Here is a 17,193-nt window from a genome sequence, read left to right on the forward strand (position 1 = left end):
CCTAACCCCGCCAACGAAATGACTTTAGAATAGAAAAAAAGAAAAAGTTGATGGAGTATAAAGTCAATAGATTAAGTACATATAGTAATAGATTAGGGGAGGTGGGAGATATATATATATGATATATATTAATTGTATATCTATAAATCAAAATGTTTTAGGCCGAGGCCTAATTTTTTACAAGTATAGTGATGTATAAATTTTAAAGTATACACACTTGTACTAAACCGGTATTAATATAATTGATAAATATCCAAATAATACATCAATGACAAAAATCTTTTCTTTTTCTTTTTTTGGCAAAAAGTTGCCGTTTAAGGATAATAGTTTATGGGCTGAAAATAAGTTAAATGGTTATTAACAACATTATTAAAGAAAACAAATAGCCAAAACGTAAACCTTCATTTAATAGATTACACAATAAATTAAAAAGATTTTGATTCTTTCTTTTTAAAAGTCAATAATATGCAAATAAGAGATACAAGTGCCTAATTAACTTTCTCAAAATATGAATATGAGTTTGGACATGCCTAACTCGATCTTTTATTAAAATTTAATCAATTTTATTGAATCGTTTTTGATCGATTAAGGAGTAAGGAGTCTATAAGTGAATAGGAGAAAAGATTAGAACAGTTACCCCCACTAGATTCTTTATACTTTATTCTGACTTTTGTAATCTCTAGATGATGTAGAGTACAACTAAAAATAAAATAAAAATTAAATAGATTGGACCCAACATATAAATAAATATATAGGATTAGCAAAATATTTATTATTCCAACTTTCTGGAAAAAAATAAATTATGGTTTTGGATGCTGATATACTACAATATATAACCATAATGCCCAATAAAAGTAGAGTTGTTATGCCGAAAAATCGAATCAAACCAAAAAAACGAACAAATTGAGAGTTAGGTTTTTTTTTTTTTGGGGGGTTTAATATGACACATATGGCTTGTTTGTTTGGTTTGATATGACACACAGGGTCAGTTTGTTTGGTTTGATTTTTCAATTAAAGAATCGATAAATTTTAATTTTAAGTAAAAAGTAATAAAAAAACTCTGAACCAAATTGATTAGATAAATACCAATCTAAAAATCATAGTTACACTCTTTTGGCTTGTATTATACTTTGCCTTGACATTCTAATTTGATTTGTAATCTTTAATTTGATATAAGTTTAAAATTTTTATTTCATGTTAAAAATAATTTTGCTTTTAGTTGAGTCGTTAAATTATTCAATCACTATTTTGTTTCAATTATTACCATGAAGATCTATTGGTAAACAAACAATTTTCCTAAAAAGTAAATACTTGGTAGTGTTATGCTTGAATATAGTTGTCAAATTAAATATCATTTGTTAACCTCATTTTCAACATGCTAGAAATTTATGTTTGTTGAAATTTATCTATGTATGCACCTCCTTCCTGTTAATGACAAATAGTCCCTCTAGCCGCTATCTTTAGGTGCGCATTAGTCGATAGTTTTAGGAAAAGTATTTTTTTTTCTCAAATGGGCATCCTTTTCTACTTGCTTCTATATAATAATCCCTTAGCTTTTAAACTTTAGAAACACACTTTAACTAACTCTGTTTGGTTCAAAATGGAGCTAACTAATTCAAGAGGTACTAGTTTAAGAGAAAAAATAATCAGGGGAAGTAGTTTGAGAGGGAGCTTAAGTAGAAAGAGGAATAGTACTAATAACTCCAGGTGGAATGGCAATGATGGGGAGATTTTTAATCGTTCAACGAGAGACGAAGATGATGAAGAGGCTCTTAAATGGGCAGCTCTTGAAAAGCTTCCAACGTTTGATCGTTTGAGAAAAGGTCTCTTGTTTGGATCACAAGGTGCATCTGCTGAAATTGATATACATGATATTGGTTTTCAAGAAAGAAACAAGTTGCTTGAAAGGCTTGTCAAAGTTGCAGATGAGGATAATGAGAAGCTCCTGTTGAAACTCAAGCAAAGAATTGACAGGTAAGTCGATGTATCTTCTGTCATCTTTGATGAACGAAAAATAACTATATAGGCCACACCATTTAACAGCAATGTTCGTTACAGATTCTGCATACATATGTTGTTAGAAGCTTGTGGTCTTAAATATGACTTCTGATCATATCATTTGTATGGCTACAGAAGTTTCTCACCAAAGCTAGTAGAATAAAAAGCTAAGTTTTGTGTTTCTTCTGTAATGAATTAATAAGGATATATTTTTATATAAACTAGAATGGAGCAAACAAAGTGGCACGAATAGTGACGATTTATGTAATCAAACTATCTTGCTTAAAAACTGAGACGTCGTAGTTGTTGTGCTGTTCTTCATCTAAGACTAATTTGTTTTTCATATTTAATTGAGACGGACTTAAATGGAACAACATGGACAATGATGATTCATATTGTCATTAATTACTCCGACTTGGTTAGAATTGAGGCATAGTTATTGTGATGTTGTTGATTATCTATGATAAGTTGTTTGACAATTCTTTTTCTTTTCACAGAGTTGGGATAGATTTGCCAGAAATAGAAGTAAGATATGAGCATTTAACTATTGAGGCAGATGCATATGTAGGAAGTAGAGCTTTGCCTACATTTATCAACTTTATCTCTAATTTTTTTGAGGTAAAAAGAAAATCTTGATTTCGAATCTTGAACAAAAAGGATGTTTGTAACTAACTTTTTTTTTTAAAAATTTTTTTGGGATTCATAGGATATATTGAACTCTGTCCATATCCTACCGAGTCGAAAGAGGAAACTAACTATTCTTAATGATGTGAGTGGTATCATTAAGCCTCGCAGATTGACTTTGCTTTTAGGACCTCCAAGTTCCGGGAAAACTACATTATTATTAGCTTTGGCCGGAAAGCTCGACTCTGCCCTTAAGGTATCACCATTAGTTCTATGTATCCAAGACTGACAGTTCAAGGATTAGCTAGCTGTCATTTTTGTCGTTCCGACAATTAATATATATTCTTCTTATTATAGACTGTCAATGCATAAAACTCATTTGTTTGTGTGGAAAACAGGTTACTGGAAAAGTGACGTATAATGGACATGAAATGAATGAGTTTGTGCCGCAAAGAACAGCGGCTTATATTAGCCAGTATGATTTACATATTGGAGAAATGACTGTGAGAGAAACCTTGGAATTCTCCGCCAGATGCCAGGGAGTTGGATCGAGTTATGGTTAGAATTTGTCTCCTTTTTCCTTAATCACTAAACCAGTAATGAGCTTTAACGAAAATAACTTAATTGCCACTAAAAATGTGCATGGTTTGTAAATGTCCCTAAAGCCTATAGCGGTATTGGATCCAATAACAATGAATCAATTAATGCTCGTAAAGCCTTTAGCACTTTTTATTATATGCATATTTAATTTATTGCCACTAAAATTAAAGTTGTTTTTTTATTGTAGTGAATCTTGATCATACTTCAAACTTCTTGTTCTTTAAAAAAAGCATTTTGTGTTGAAATTTAACTAACGTGGATGATATATCGATTGATCTTTCTCGGAATTATTGTTGCAGAGCTGTTGGTTGAACTGTCAAGAAGAGAGAAAGCAGCTAAAATCAAGCCAGATCCTGATATTGATATTTTCATGAAGGTAAGCAACTAGAATATTTCCTTTCTCGAAAAGAAATGCTTATAGTTATTTTGGGATGTAGGCATTAGCAACAGAGGGACAAGAAGCAGTTTTTGTTACAGATTATGTTCTGAAGGTAACAGAAATATGTTTCACTAATTTCTCAAAATTTCCGACGATCAGAAGGCTGAGGAAAATTTGATAACTAAGTGATTTGTGTATTCCACTGCAGCTTTTGGGGCTGGATATTTGTGCAGATACTATGGTGGGAGATGAAATGATTAGGGGTATTTCAGGAGGACAAAAGAAGCGTGTGACAACCGGTGAAATGCTCGTTGGACCGTCCAAGGCACTTTTCATGGATGAAATCTCAACTGGATTGGATAGTTCTACTACTTACTCAATTGTGAACTCACTAAGACAATCTGTGCAAATCTTGCACGGAACTGCTGTGATATCTCTCTTGCAGCCAGCACCCGAGACGTACAACTTGTTCGACGACATTATTCTGTTATCAGATGAGAAAATTGTCTATCAGGGACCTCGAGAGGATGTCCTTGGCTTCTTCGAGTCCATGGGGTTCAAATGTCCAGATAGAAAAGGCGTGGCCGACTTCTTGCAAGAAGTATGTCTTATAATAAACAAATAAGAATGACAATCATTGATCTATTTTCCCTTCTGATGGTGGAAATTTAAATTCGTTGCAGGTGACTTCAAAGAAAGATCAACAGCAATATTGGGTGAGGAGGGATGAAACTTACCGGTTTATCACTTCAAAAGAATTTGCTGAGGCACATCAATCGTTCCATGTTGGGAGGAAACTCGCGGATAAGCTTGCAGCTTCATATGACAAGAGCAAAAGCCATCCTGCTGCTTTGTCAACTCAAAAGTATGGTATAGGGAAGAAACAACTCTTAAAGGTCTGCACTGAACGAGAACTCTTACTAATGAAGAGGAACTCATTTGTTTACATCTTCAAGTTCATTCAGGTGACAACTTGTCAATGAAAATATTAAATTTCAAGTCTCCGGCTCATCATATTTGTTCGCAAGTACTAATGCCTCATGGTTTTGATCTGTTCACAGCTTACAATTGTGGCACTCATATCAATGACTCTCTTTTTCCGTACTAAGATGCCGCGTGATACAATTGAAGATGGAGTAAAATATGTTGGTGCCCTCTTTTTGGTTGTCACTCAGATTATGTTTAACGGAATGGCTGAGATCGCCCTGACAATTTACAAACTTCCTGTCTTCTACAAGCAAAGGGACCTTCTCTTTTACCCTTCATGGGCTTATGCAGTGCCCACATGGATACTCAAAATGCCTATAACATTTGCTGAAGTTGGACTTTGGGTGTTCCTCACTTACTATGTCATAGGATTTGATCCGAGCGCTGCAAGGTAAGAGAAGAAATAGATGATGCAGTATAAAGATCAGGTTACCTTCAACAGCTTCCTTTTTCCCGTGATTACTTAACATCAGTCTATTATTGCAGATTTTTCAAACAGTTTTTGCTACTCATATCACTAAACCAGATGGCATCAGCATTGTTTCGCTTCATTGGGGCAGCTGGAAGGACCATGGGAGTTGCTAATACATTTGGAACATTTGTTCTGCTTTTGCAGTTTGCATTGGGTGGATTCGTTCTTTCACGAGGTATATTTGGTGATTTATGTGTTAGTAGAAGCTTTAATCTTGCAAAAACCAACTACTGCTAACAGACTACTGCTGATGTTGTAGTTGATGTGAAGAAATGGTGGTTATGGGGTTACTGGTCATCACCGATGATGTATGCTATGAATTCAATTCTTGTGAATGAATTTGATGGAAAAAAGTGGAAACAAATTGCACCAAATGGAACTGATTCACTTGGAGTTACAGTTGTAAGATCTCGAGGGTTCTTCACAAATGCATACTGGTACTGGATAGGCGTTGGTGCACAAATTGGTTTCACAATCGTCTTTAACATCTGCTACAGTATTGCACTCGCTTATCTCAACCGTGAGTATCTTTAGAATTTCACCATTCATTTTCCCCTAAAGGTGAAAACATTGAATGTTTAGTTGAATATCTACAGCATTTGGTAAGCCGCAAGGTATGATATCAGAAGACAGCAATGATGCCAAAACAACGAGCACTGAGAAAGAAGTGTCCACTAGTGAGGGCCAGAATAAGAAAAAGGGAATGGTTCTTCCATTTGAACCGCATTCTATAACCTTCGATGAAGTTACATACTCTGTTGACATGCCTCAGGTAACTAGCTGGGAATTGTTGTAGGATAAAAAAAATTATATTACTTAACTTTCCAATGATACTTCCAGGAAATGAAAAATCAAGGTGTCACTGAAGATAGATTGGTACTTCTGAATGGTGTATCTGGAGCTTTCAGGCCCGGTGTTTTGACAGCATTGATGGGAGTTAGTGGCGCTGGAAAAACAACGTTAATGGATGTATTGGCCGGACGAAAAACAGGAGGATATATTGAGGGTAGTATCAAGGTATCTGGCTATCCGAAGAAGCAAGAAACATTTGCACGTATATCCGGATACTGTGAACAGAATGATATCCATTCACCTTATGTTACAGTTTATGAGTCATTAGTATACTCAGCTTGGTTGCGTTTACCTTCTGATGTTGGTGAAAAGACCAGAAAGGTTTGCTCCTTTTGAATATAAGTTAAATGCAGTTAATGTGGAAATCATATGACATTTCCTATATTATATCCTTGTGTAGATGTTTGTTGATGAAGTTATGGAACTTGTGGAGCTTACACCATTAAGGTCAGCGTTGGTTGGTCTGCCAGGAGTCAACGGTCTCTCAACCGAGCAACGCAAAAGGTTGACCATTGCAGTGGAACTAGTGGCAAACCCCTCTATCATTTTCATGGATGAACCAACTTCGGGGTTGGATGCAAGAGCTGCTGCAATTGTTATGAGAACTGTTAGGAACACCGTTGACACAGGAAGAACCGTTGTTTGTACCATCCATCAGCCTAGTATCGACATTTTTGAAGCCTTTGATGAGGTGAATCTAATAAATGTCATCTTTCTTTTTTGACATTGAATACTAATATAAATACCACTCTTTGTAGCTATTTCTAATGAAACGAGGAGGAAACGAGATATATGTTGGTCCATTGGGTCACCATTCTTGCCATTTAATCAGATACTTTGAGGTAAGTTGTCTAAGTAGATAAACGAGCCTCCAGTTTTTCAAGTTAATACGATCGAATAACAAAATAATTCTTCTTGTATTCAGTCAATTCCTGGGGTAAGTAAAATACGAGATGGCTACAATCCAGCTACTTGGATGTTAGAAGTCACAAACTCAGCTCAAGAAATGATGTTGGTGCTTGATTTCACTGATTTATACAAGAAATCAGATCTTTACAGGAGGAACAAAATATTGATTAGTGAACTTAGCGTGCCTCGCCCTGGTACAAAAGATCTGCATTTCAAGAATCAATACTCACAAACATTTTGGACCCAATGTCTGGCTTGCCTTTGGAAGCAACATTGGTCATACTGGCGTAATCCTACTTATACTGCAGTCAGATATATTTTTACAGTCATCATTGCCTTGGCCATTGGGACAATGTTCTGGGATCTTGGTACTAAAGTGTAAGTCCAATCATATGACGGAACAAGCACTCATATAATCTGGAAAATACTTTCAGTTCTTAATGCTAAAAACTTATTTTTTTGGTATTACAGCAGTAAGAGCCAAGACCTATTTAACGCTATGGGATCTATGTATGCTCCAGTTCTCTTCCTTGGTTTTCAGAATGCATCATCAGTGATGCCTGTTGTAGCTGTTGAGCGTACAGTATTTTACAGAGAAAGAGCTGCTGGAATGTATTCTTCCCTCCCCTATGCCTTTGGACAAGTAAGCATATGATTTAACTTCTTACAAGCCAATATCCGGTTTAAAAAGTCTAAATAACTCTAATCTGCAGACTTTCATTGAAATACCATATGTCTTTGTGCAAGCTGTTACCTATGCTGTTATCATCTATGCTATGATCGGATTTGAATGGACAGTGAGCAAATTCTTTTGGTACTTGTTTATCATGTATTTCACTTTCTTGTATTTCACCTTCTATGGTATGATGAGTGTTGCCGTTTCCCCAAATCAAAATATTGCGCAAATTGTCTCTCTCTTCGGCTATTCAATGTGGAATCTTTTCTCAGGATTCATGATTCCGCGACCTGTAAGTTGTTGAAACAATTCCATTTTGTTTTACATGAAAATCAATTTAGAGCTTGAAAATGATGACATGTTTTCATTGATTTTAAATAACCAGAGTATGCCCATATGGTGGAGATGGTACTATTGGGCTGATCCTGTTGCCTGGACATTGTATGGTTTGGTTGTATCGCAATTCGGAGACCTCCAAGATAAAATTACTGATATAGATGAGACATCCAAACAATTCTTGAGGCGTTACTTTGGGTTCAAGCATGATTTTCTTGGAGTAGTTGCAGCTGTGACTGTTGCATATGCTGTTGTTTTTGCCTTCACATTTGGTTTGGCCATTAAGTTTTTCAACTTCCAGAAAAGATAGAAGAGCTTACCTGCTGAAGATGGAACATTCATGAAATGGTTATAAAACTAGTGTATTCAGGTTACCACTTGAACAAGTATATATATGTTCTGTTTGTTTTGTATCGCACTACTATGCAGTGAAATGATTTTGTAAGTTTGAATCGATTGTTTGTTTTTTCTTGATGAAGGTGATCCGCTACTTAAACACCCCTTGCGGACTTGTTGTCAACCCGTAGCTTCACTTAGAACCCTTTCTTAACCATAGACTGTTGGATCGATCGTCCCTATTTCAGACTTTGAAATCTTTTCATAGTGAACCAGTGGGGACATGCACCTTGAACCTTTTAAGAGTATACCGTGCATATTTTCAACTCGAATGGAGGGCAAGGCATATATTTAAGTGCTACAAATTTTTACTAGTCCTGTGAAAAATCATTATATTGGTGTGTTTTCTTAACTTGTTTGGTATTCTTGAACTTTCAGAAAGTCGAAGTTCATGTCTTTGATCGATGGTCTTGGACTTTATTTTGACCCCCATACTTGCTCTATGGACAAACCTAACATGTCTCAAGTCTCAAGTCCAAACTTGTTGCTCAGGTGAACATTAAGTTTCACATTGGTTAAGGAATTAGCCATCCTAATTTTTGGGGTTAAGTTAAAGTTCATTTCTTCACAATCTACGACTGGTTGTTATACACATATAAATAAAGGTGATTGTATTAAAAGAATGGAAGCTTCCTCTTCCACTTCTTAAATAATGGCCAAAAAAAGAAGAAGAAAAAGCTGTCACTAATTAATACAAGGTTTAACATCTTTTATTAGAATTTGACTTCAGATTATCAATTCTATTGAATCATCTTAGGGAGTCTATAAGATCAGAAGATATGTATGTTAAGATATACAACTCTTAAAGATGTAGAGTAAAAGAAAAAAAAATAGATTGAACCTAACATAAATATATAGAGTAACAAAATATTTAATGTCCCAATTAATGTCAATTCTTAAGCATTTTAATTCTAGCAGAAAACTTTGATGGTTTTAGTCTTTTAGATACTAGTACAATTTATAACCAATAAAGTTGGCCTCTATCGCTAGAGCTGTTATAACGAAAAATCAAACCAAACCAAAAAACGAATCAAATTGGAGAACAAATACTTTTTTTTTGGATTGTTTCTTTTATCAATTTTAACAAAGGACAAGTTTCCTATAAAGTAATTGTCTTGGTAGTGTTAAATAGTTGCCGAAATATCACTGCTAACGCCATTTTCGACATCTTTGAAATTCTGAGCTTGTGGTCTTCCTTCAAAAATTCGATGAGATCTGAACTAATGTATGCTTGTTTTAGTTTTAATATTAGTAAAACCGACTTCTGTATAATTAATGTCTGATAGTCTTGTTTCTTTTTAATCCCTAACCCCTACTCTTTAGGCGACAGTTTTGATGAAGTATATTCAAAAGCATTGTGCAAAATTAGTTATATTTTTCTCAAATTATTTATTACATTAATAGCTAACCCCCCTCCTTTTCTACTTGATATTATATAATAATAATCCCTTTGCTTTTAAACTTCAGCAACACACTTAACTAACTTAGTTTGGTTCAAAATGGAGCCAACTAATTCAAGAGGTACTAGTTTGAGAGAAAGAATAATCAGGGGAAATAGTTTGAAAGGGAATAGTACTAACAACTCTAGGTGGACTAGCAATGATGGAGAGATTTTTAATCGTTCCACGAGGGATGAAGATGATGAAGAGGCTCTTAAATGGGCAGCTCTTGAAAAACTTCCAACGTTTGATCGTTTGAGAAAAGGTCTCTTGTTTGGATCACAAGGTGCATCTGCTGAAATTGATATACATGATATTGGTTTTCAAGAAAGAAACAAGTTGCTTGAAAGGCTTGTCAAAGTTGCAGATGAGGATAATGAGAAGCTCTTGTTGAAACTCAGGCAAAGAATTGACAGGTAAGTTGATGAATCTTCTGTCGTCTTTGGCGGACGAAAAATATCTATGTAGTTGTGATTACATTTTAGTAGTGTACGAGTTTACTTTAGGTTCATGTTCGTTAGATGTAGTTAGAGATATATACGTTGTTTGATAATTTAGAGAATTTTTGTAGTGTTAGAGAAACTAAAACTACCTTTTATATTCCTTGTACAAATTTATGTAACATAATTTGACTGCGCATGAAGATTTAGAAGAAATTTTTTTGAAACTCGTGGCTGTAAACTTGGCATATCACTTGTGTGGCTACAAAAGTTTCTCACTAAAGGTAGAACGATCATTCTTTCTTTAACGAACTGATAAGGAAACAGTTTTGCATAAATTGGAACCATGGGAGAAATATTAAACTGAGACATATGTAAACGGAGTGACATGGATTGTGAGGATTAATATGGTCAATCTGACTTGCTTACAAATTGAGACATAGTAGTTGTTATACTGTTGATTATCTAAAACTAGTTTTTTTTTTTTGAAAAATAATATTTAACTTAGGCGGTCTTAAGTGGAGCAGACTTAGATTTATGAAGATTCATATAGTCAGTCAGACTTGCTTAGAATTGAAACATGATTATTGTTATACTGTTGCTTATCTATGACTAGTTGTTTTTCCCTCTTGATTTAACCTTTCTTATTTCTTTTCACAGAGTTGGGATAGATTTCCCAGAAATAGAAGTAAGATATGAGAATTTAACTATCGAGGCAGATGCATATATAGGAAGTAGAGCTTTGCCTACATTTACCAACTTTATCACTAATTTTCTTGAGGTAAAATATCTAAAAGAAAATCTTGATTTCGAATCAGTTCTCTTTAACAAAAAGAATTTTTTTGTTTTGATTTTTGGATTCATAGGATATGTTGAACTCTCTCCATATTCTACCGAGTCGAAAGAGGAACCTCACTATTCTTAATGATGTGAGTGGTATCATTAAGCCTTGCAGATTGACTTTGCTTTTAGGACCTCCAGGTTGTGGGAAAACTACTTTTTTATTAGCTTTGGCTGGAAAGCTCGATTCTGCCCTTAAGGTAATACCATTAGTTCTACGTATTGAAGGGACTTAAGCTATATATACTGACTGCAAAGATTATCATTTTTATCAGTTCAACAATTAATATGTTCTTATCATAGACCGTCAATGCATAGAACTTAAACTCCAAACCAAATGTTTGTATTTGGTTGCTTTTTTTCTGTTTTTCCGAAATCAGGTTACTGGAAAAGTGACCTATAATGGACATGTAATGAATGAGTTTGTGCCACAAAGAACAGCTGCTTATATTAGCCAGTATGATTTACACATTGGAGAAATGACTGTGAGGGAAACCTTGGAATTTTCTGCCAGATGCCAGGGAGTTGGCTCGCGTTATGGTTGGAATCTCTTACCTTTTTTCTTAATCTTGATTATGTTTCATACTTTATTTTTCAATGAAAAAAATCAGTTCTTTTTTTTGAAATTTAACTAACTAAATGATAAACGATTAGTGTTTCTGGGAATTTTTTTGCAGAGATGTTGATTGAACTGTCAAGAAGAGAGAAAGCAGCTAAAATCAAGCCAGATCCTGATATTGATATTTTCATGAAGGTAGGCAACTAGGATATTTCCTTTCTCGAAAACAAATGCTCATAATCCTAATTATGTTGTGACAATGTAGGCATTAGCCACAGAGGGACAAGAAGCCATTTTTGTTACAGATTACGTTCTGAAGGTAACAAAGGTTTCTCGAAATTTTGGACGGTCAGAAGGCAGAAGAAAATTTGACAACTGAGTGATATGTGTATTCTACTGCAGCTTTTGGGACTGGATATTTGTGCAGATACTCTGGTGGGAGATGAAATGATAAGGGGTATTTCAGGAGGACAAAAGAAGCGCGTGACAACCGGTGAAATGCTCGTTGGACCATCCAAGGCACTCTTCATGGATGAAATCTCGACTGGATTGGATAGTTCAACTACTTACTCAATAGTGAACTCACTAAGACAATCTGTGCAAATCTTACATGGAACTGCTGTGATATCTCTCTTGCAGCCAGCACCCGAGACGTACAACTTGTTTGATGACATTATTCTGTTATCAGATGGGAAAATTGTCTATCAGGGCCCTCGAGAGGATGTCCTTGGCTTCTTCGAGTCCATGGGGTTCAAATGTCCAGATAGAAAAGGCGTGGCCGACTTCTTGCAAGAAGTATGTCTTACAAGAAACTACAAAACTAATAATAATGTTGACAAGCAGTGATCTATTTTCCCTTCTGATGGTGAAAATTTAAATATGTTGCAGGTGACTTCAAAGAAAGATCAACAGCAATATTGGGTGAGGGATGAAACTTACCAGTTTATCAAGTCAAATGAATTTGCTGAGGCATATCAATCATTCCATGTTGGGAGGAAACTCGCGGATGAGCTTGCAGCTTCATATGACAAGAGCAAAAGCCATCCTGCTGCTTTGTCAACTCAAAAGTATGGTATAGGGAGGAAACAACTCTTAAAGGTCTGCACTGAACGAGAAATCTTACTAATGAAGAGGAACTTATTTGTTTACATTTTCAAGTTCATTCAGGTGATAACTTGTCTATGAAAATTTTCAATTTTCACGTCTCCGGCTCATCATATTTACTTGCAAGTACTAATGCCTCAAGGTTGTGATCTGTTCACAGAATATGATTATCGCAGTCATAACAACGACCCTCTTTTTCCGTACTAAGATGCCCCATGATACTATAGAAGATGGAGGAAAATATGCTGGTGCACTCTTTTTTATAGTCACTCAGATCATGTTTAGCGGAATGATTGAGATAGGCTTGGTAATTTACAAACTTCCTATCTTCTACAAGCAAAGGGATCTTCTATTTTTCCCTTCATGGGCTTATGCAATGCCCTCATGGATACTAAAAATCCCTATAGCATTTGTTGAAGTTGGCCTTTGGGTGTTGCTCACTTACTATGTAATTGGATTTGATCCATCCCCTGTAAGGTAAGGGAAGAAAAAGATGATGCAGTAAAAATATCAGGTTAAAAAAAAAAGAAGATGATGCAATAAAAATATCAGGTTAACTTCAACAGTTTCCTTTTTACCTTTTGCAGATTATTCAAACATTTCTTGCTACTCATATTAGTAAACCAGATGACATCAGGAATGTGCCGCTTCCTTGGGGCTGCTGGAAGGACCATGGGAGTTGCAAATACATATGGAACATTTGCTCTGCTTTTACTTTTTGGATTGGGTGGATTCGTTCTTTCACGAGGTATTTTTGTTGATTTATGTGGTTGTAGAAGCTTTTATCTTCCTAGAACTGACTCCTGCAAATATTGTAGATGATGTGAAGAAGTGGTGGATATGGGGTTACTGGTCTTCACCGTTGATGTATTCTCTGAATTCAATTTTTGTCAATGAATTTGATGGGAAAAGGTGGAAACACATTGCACCAACAGGAACTGATTCACTTGGAGTTGCAATTGTAAGATCCCGAGGTTTTTTCCCAAATGCATACTGGTACTGGATTGGTGTCGGTGCACTTATTGGTTTCACAATCGTCTTTAACATCTGCTACAGTATTGCACTCGCTTTTCTTAACCGTGAGTATCTTTAGAGTTTTTCCATTTATTTTCCCTTAAAGGCGTATACATTGAATGTTTAGTTGAATATCTACAGCACTTGGTAAGCCGCAAGGTATGATATCAGAAGACAGTGATGATGCCAAAACAACAAACACTGGGAAAGAAGTACCCACTAGTGAGGGCCAGAATAAGAAAAAGGGAATGGTTCTTCCATTTGAACCGCATTCCATCACCTTCAATGAAGTTACATACTCTGTTGACATGCCTCAGGTAACTAGCTGGGAATTGTTGTAGGATATAAAAATTATGATACTTTCAGTGATACTGAACTTTCCAATGATACTTTCAGGAAATGAAAAATCAAGGTGCCACTGAAGATAGATTGGTACTTCTGAATGGTGTATGCGGAGCTTTCAGGCCCGGTGTTTTGACAGCATTGATGGGAGTTAGTGGCGCTGGAAAAACAACGTTAATGGATGTATTAGCTGGACGAAAAACAGGAGGATATATTGAGGGTAGTATCAAGATCTCTGGCTATCCGAAGAAGCAAGAAACATTTGCACGTATATCCGGATACTGTGAACAGAATGATATCCATTCACCTTATGTTACAGTTTATGAGTCATTAGTATACTCAGCTTGGTTGCGTTTACCTTCTGATGTTGATGAAAAGACCAGAAAGGTTTGCTCCTTTTGAATATAAGTTAAATGCAGTTAATGTGGAAATCATATGACATTTCCTATATTATATCCTTGTGTAGATGTTTGTTGATGAAGTTATGGAACTTGTGGAGCTTACACCATTAAGGTCAGCGTTGGTTGGTCTGCCAGGAGTCAACGGTCTCTCAACTGAGCAACGCAAAAGGTTGACCATTGCAGTGGAACTAGTGGCAAACCCCTCTATCATTTTCATGGATGAACCAACTTCGGGGTTGGATGCAAGAGCTGCTGCAATTGTTATGAGAACTGTTAGGAACACAGTTGACACAGGAAGAACCGTTGTTTGTACCATCCATCAGCCTAGTATCGACATTTTTGAAGCATTTGATGAGGTGAATCTAATAAATGTCATCTTTCTTTTTTGACATTGAATACTAATATAAATACCACTCTTTGCAGCTATTTCTAATGAAACGAGGAGGAAACGAGATATATGTTGGTCCATTGGGTCACCATTCTTGCCATTTAATCAGATACTTTGAGGTAAGTTGTCTAAGTAGATAAACGAGCCTCCCCTTTTTCAAGTTAATACGATCGAATAACAAAATAATTCTTCTTGTATTCAGTCAATTCCTGGGGTAAGTAAAATACACGATGGCTACAATCCAGCAACTTGGATGTTAGAAGTCACAAATTTGGCTCAGGAAACGATGCTGGGGCTTGATTTCACTGATTTATACAAGAAATCAGACCTTTACAGGAGGAATAAAACATTGATTAGTGAACTTAGCATGCCTTGCCCTGGTACAAAAGACCTGCATTTCAACAATCAATACTCACAACCATTTTGGATCCAATGTATGGCTTGCCTTTGGAAGCAACACTGGTCATACTGGCGTAATCCTGCTTATACTGCAGTCAGATATATCTGTACAATCTTCATTGCCTTGGCCATTGGGACAATGTTCTGGGATCTTGGTACTAAAGTGTAAGTCCCCAAACATATGACAAAACCAAGTACTCTGGAAAATACTTCATGCTAAAAGCATATTTCTTTGTGTTATAGGGGTAAGAAACAAGACCTGTTTAACGCTTTGGGATCATTGTATACTCCTGTTTTCTTCCTTGGTTTTCAAAATGCATCATCAGTGTTGCCTGTTGTAGCCGTTGAGCGTACAGTATATTACAGAGAAAGAGCTGCTGGAATGTATTCTGCCATCCCTTACGCCTTTGGACAAGTAAGCATATGATTTAACTTCTTACAAGCCTATCTCCGGTTTAAAAAGTCTAAATAACTCTAATCTGCAGACTTTCATTGAAATACCATATGTCTTTGTGCAAGCTGTTTCTTATGGTGTTATCGTCTATGCTATGATTGGATTTGAATGGACTGTGACCAAGTTCTTTTGGTACTTGTTTATAATGTTCTTCACTCTCTTGTACTTCACCTTCTATGGAATGATGAGTGTTGCCATTACCCCAAATCAACATGTCGCGCAAATTGTCTCTGTCTCCGGATATGGAATGTGGAATCTTTTCTCAGGATTCATTGTTCCACGACCTGTAAGTTCTTGAAACATTTGCATTTTGTACCTTCTTCACATGAAAATGATGACATGTTTTTTCTTTGAAAAATAGAGCATGCCCATATGGTGGAGATGGTACTATTGGGCTGATCCTGTTGCCTGGACATTGTATGGTTTGGTTGCATCACAATTCGGAGACCTCCAAAACAAAATTACTGATAGTGATGAGACAGCCAAACAATTCTTGAGGCGTTACTTTGGGTTCAAGCATGATTTTGTTGGAGTAGCTGCAGTGGTGACTGTTGCATATACTCTTGTTTTTGCCTTCACATTTGCTTTGGCTATTAAGGTTTTCAACTTCCAGAAAAGATAGAAGAGCTTACCTGCTGAACATCTTCATGAGGAAAATTCAAGAAATGCTTATAGAACTAATGTATTCAGGTTACCACTTGAAGATGTATATATATGATCTGTTTGTTTTGTATCACATTACTCTGCAATGAACTGATTATTTGGATATTCGTGATCTCTGAATAATTAATTGTACTGCCTTTATAGGTCAAATATTACTTCAACATGTTAGTATTTGGAACCTCAGAGGAAAACTTAGAATCCTTCTTTAACTGTAGAACCTGATTAGTTGCACCAACAGCAGGGTGATGTATAGTATTCTGCTTCTGCAGAAGATTGAACTACTACCTCTTGATTTTTTGAATTTCATGAGAATATGCCTGAACCAAGTGTAAAAAAGCATATCAACAACTCCTTATCGTATCATCAACACTTCCTGCCCAATCACAACCCATCAATTGCCATTGCTCTTCTTTCTAAAACCAAAATCCATAATCAACAGTTCCCTTCAAGGCCCGTTTAGCTACACCAAGATGAACTTTGACTTATCGCATGCATAAACCTCGACAGAGGACTTAATGCGGGCATGAGATCAGGTCCGGTTGCTGTCAAATATAGAAAACTAGCAATTAGACTTGTATAAACTGTTGGATAGACTTGGAAATCTTTTTCATTGTGAAACCAGTAGGCTAGCACACCACAAGCTAGCTCGTGATGGGAAGATTCATGTAAGAAAGTTGAAGGCCAAGTGAATGATGTGGGATTCAACACGTTGTAGGCATAGGTGACAGGTGTGTTTGTTTACTCCTGCAGCATATGCCAGAGGATTGTGAAACAAGTTGATAGCCAGATGTTAAACCTGCAATAGTTGTTTGGATTCTCTTGAACACAAGGGCAAAGTTATTACTTACAGAAGTGGTCAGTTAACACCATTCACTGAATAATTGCACGGGCATATCTTAACATAGATCAAATTTTACGTTT

The 17,193-nt window shown here is 35.9% G+C and overlaps 2 protein-coding genes across 2 annotated transcripts; both read left to right on the forward strand.

The window, feature by feature from the left end:
• Positions 1-921: 921 nt before the first annotated feature.
• ABCG53 (ABC transporter G family member 53) lies at positions 922-8,307 on the forward strand. Its single transcript, XM_004252799.5, has 19 exons — positions 922-1,974; positions 2,496-2,616; positions 2,705-2,878; positions 3,021-3,180; positions 3,522-3,598; positions 3,660-3,713; positions 3,810-4,202; positions 4,285-4,566; positions 4,663-4,979; positions 5,075-5,235; positions 5,320-5,580; positions 5,657-5,832; positions 5,901-6,233; positions 6,313-6,603; positions 6,671-6,754; positions 6,838-7,199; positions 7,293-7,464; positions 7,535-7,789; positions 7,883-8,307. The coding sequence occupies exons 1-19, from the start codon at positions 1,601-1,603 to the stop codon at positions 8,141-8,143; spliced, it is 4,308 nt and encodes a 1,435-aa protein (XP_004252847.1). The 5' UTR covers positions 922-1,600; the 3' UTR covers positions 8,144-8,307.
• A 1,271-nt stretch (positions 8,308-9,578) lies between these two features.
• Positions 9,579-16,377, forward strand: ABCG54 (ABC transporter G family member 54). The gene is made up of 19 exons (XM_004252798.5): positions 9,579-10,084; positions 10,769-10,889; positions 10,975-11,148; positions 11,329-11,488; positions 11,626-11,702; positions 11,773-11,826; positions 11,910-12,302; positions 12,396-12,674; positions 12,772-13,088; positions 13,199-13,359; positions 13,430-13,690; positions 13,767-13,942; positions 14,022-14,354; positions 14,434-14,724; positions 14,792-14,875; positions 14,959-15,320; positions 15,399-15,570; positions 15,641-15,895; positions 15,971-16,377. The coding sequence occupies exons 1-19, from the start codon at positions 9,729-9,731 to the stop codon at positions 16,229-16,231; spliced, it is 4,287 nt and encodes a 1,428-aa protein (XP_004252846.1). The 5' UTR covers positions 9,579-9,728; the 3' UTR covers positions 16,232-16,377.
• The last annotated feature ends 816 nt before the right edge of the window (positions 16,378-17,193 follow it).

This window comes from Solanum lycopersicum, chromosome 12 (genome assembly GCF_036512215.1).
Source record: "Solanum lycopersicum chromosome 12, SLM_r2.1".
Classification (NCBI taxonomy): Eukaryota; Viridiplantae; Streptophyta; class Magnoliopsida; order Solanales; family Solanaceae; genus Solanum; species Solanum lycopersicum.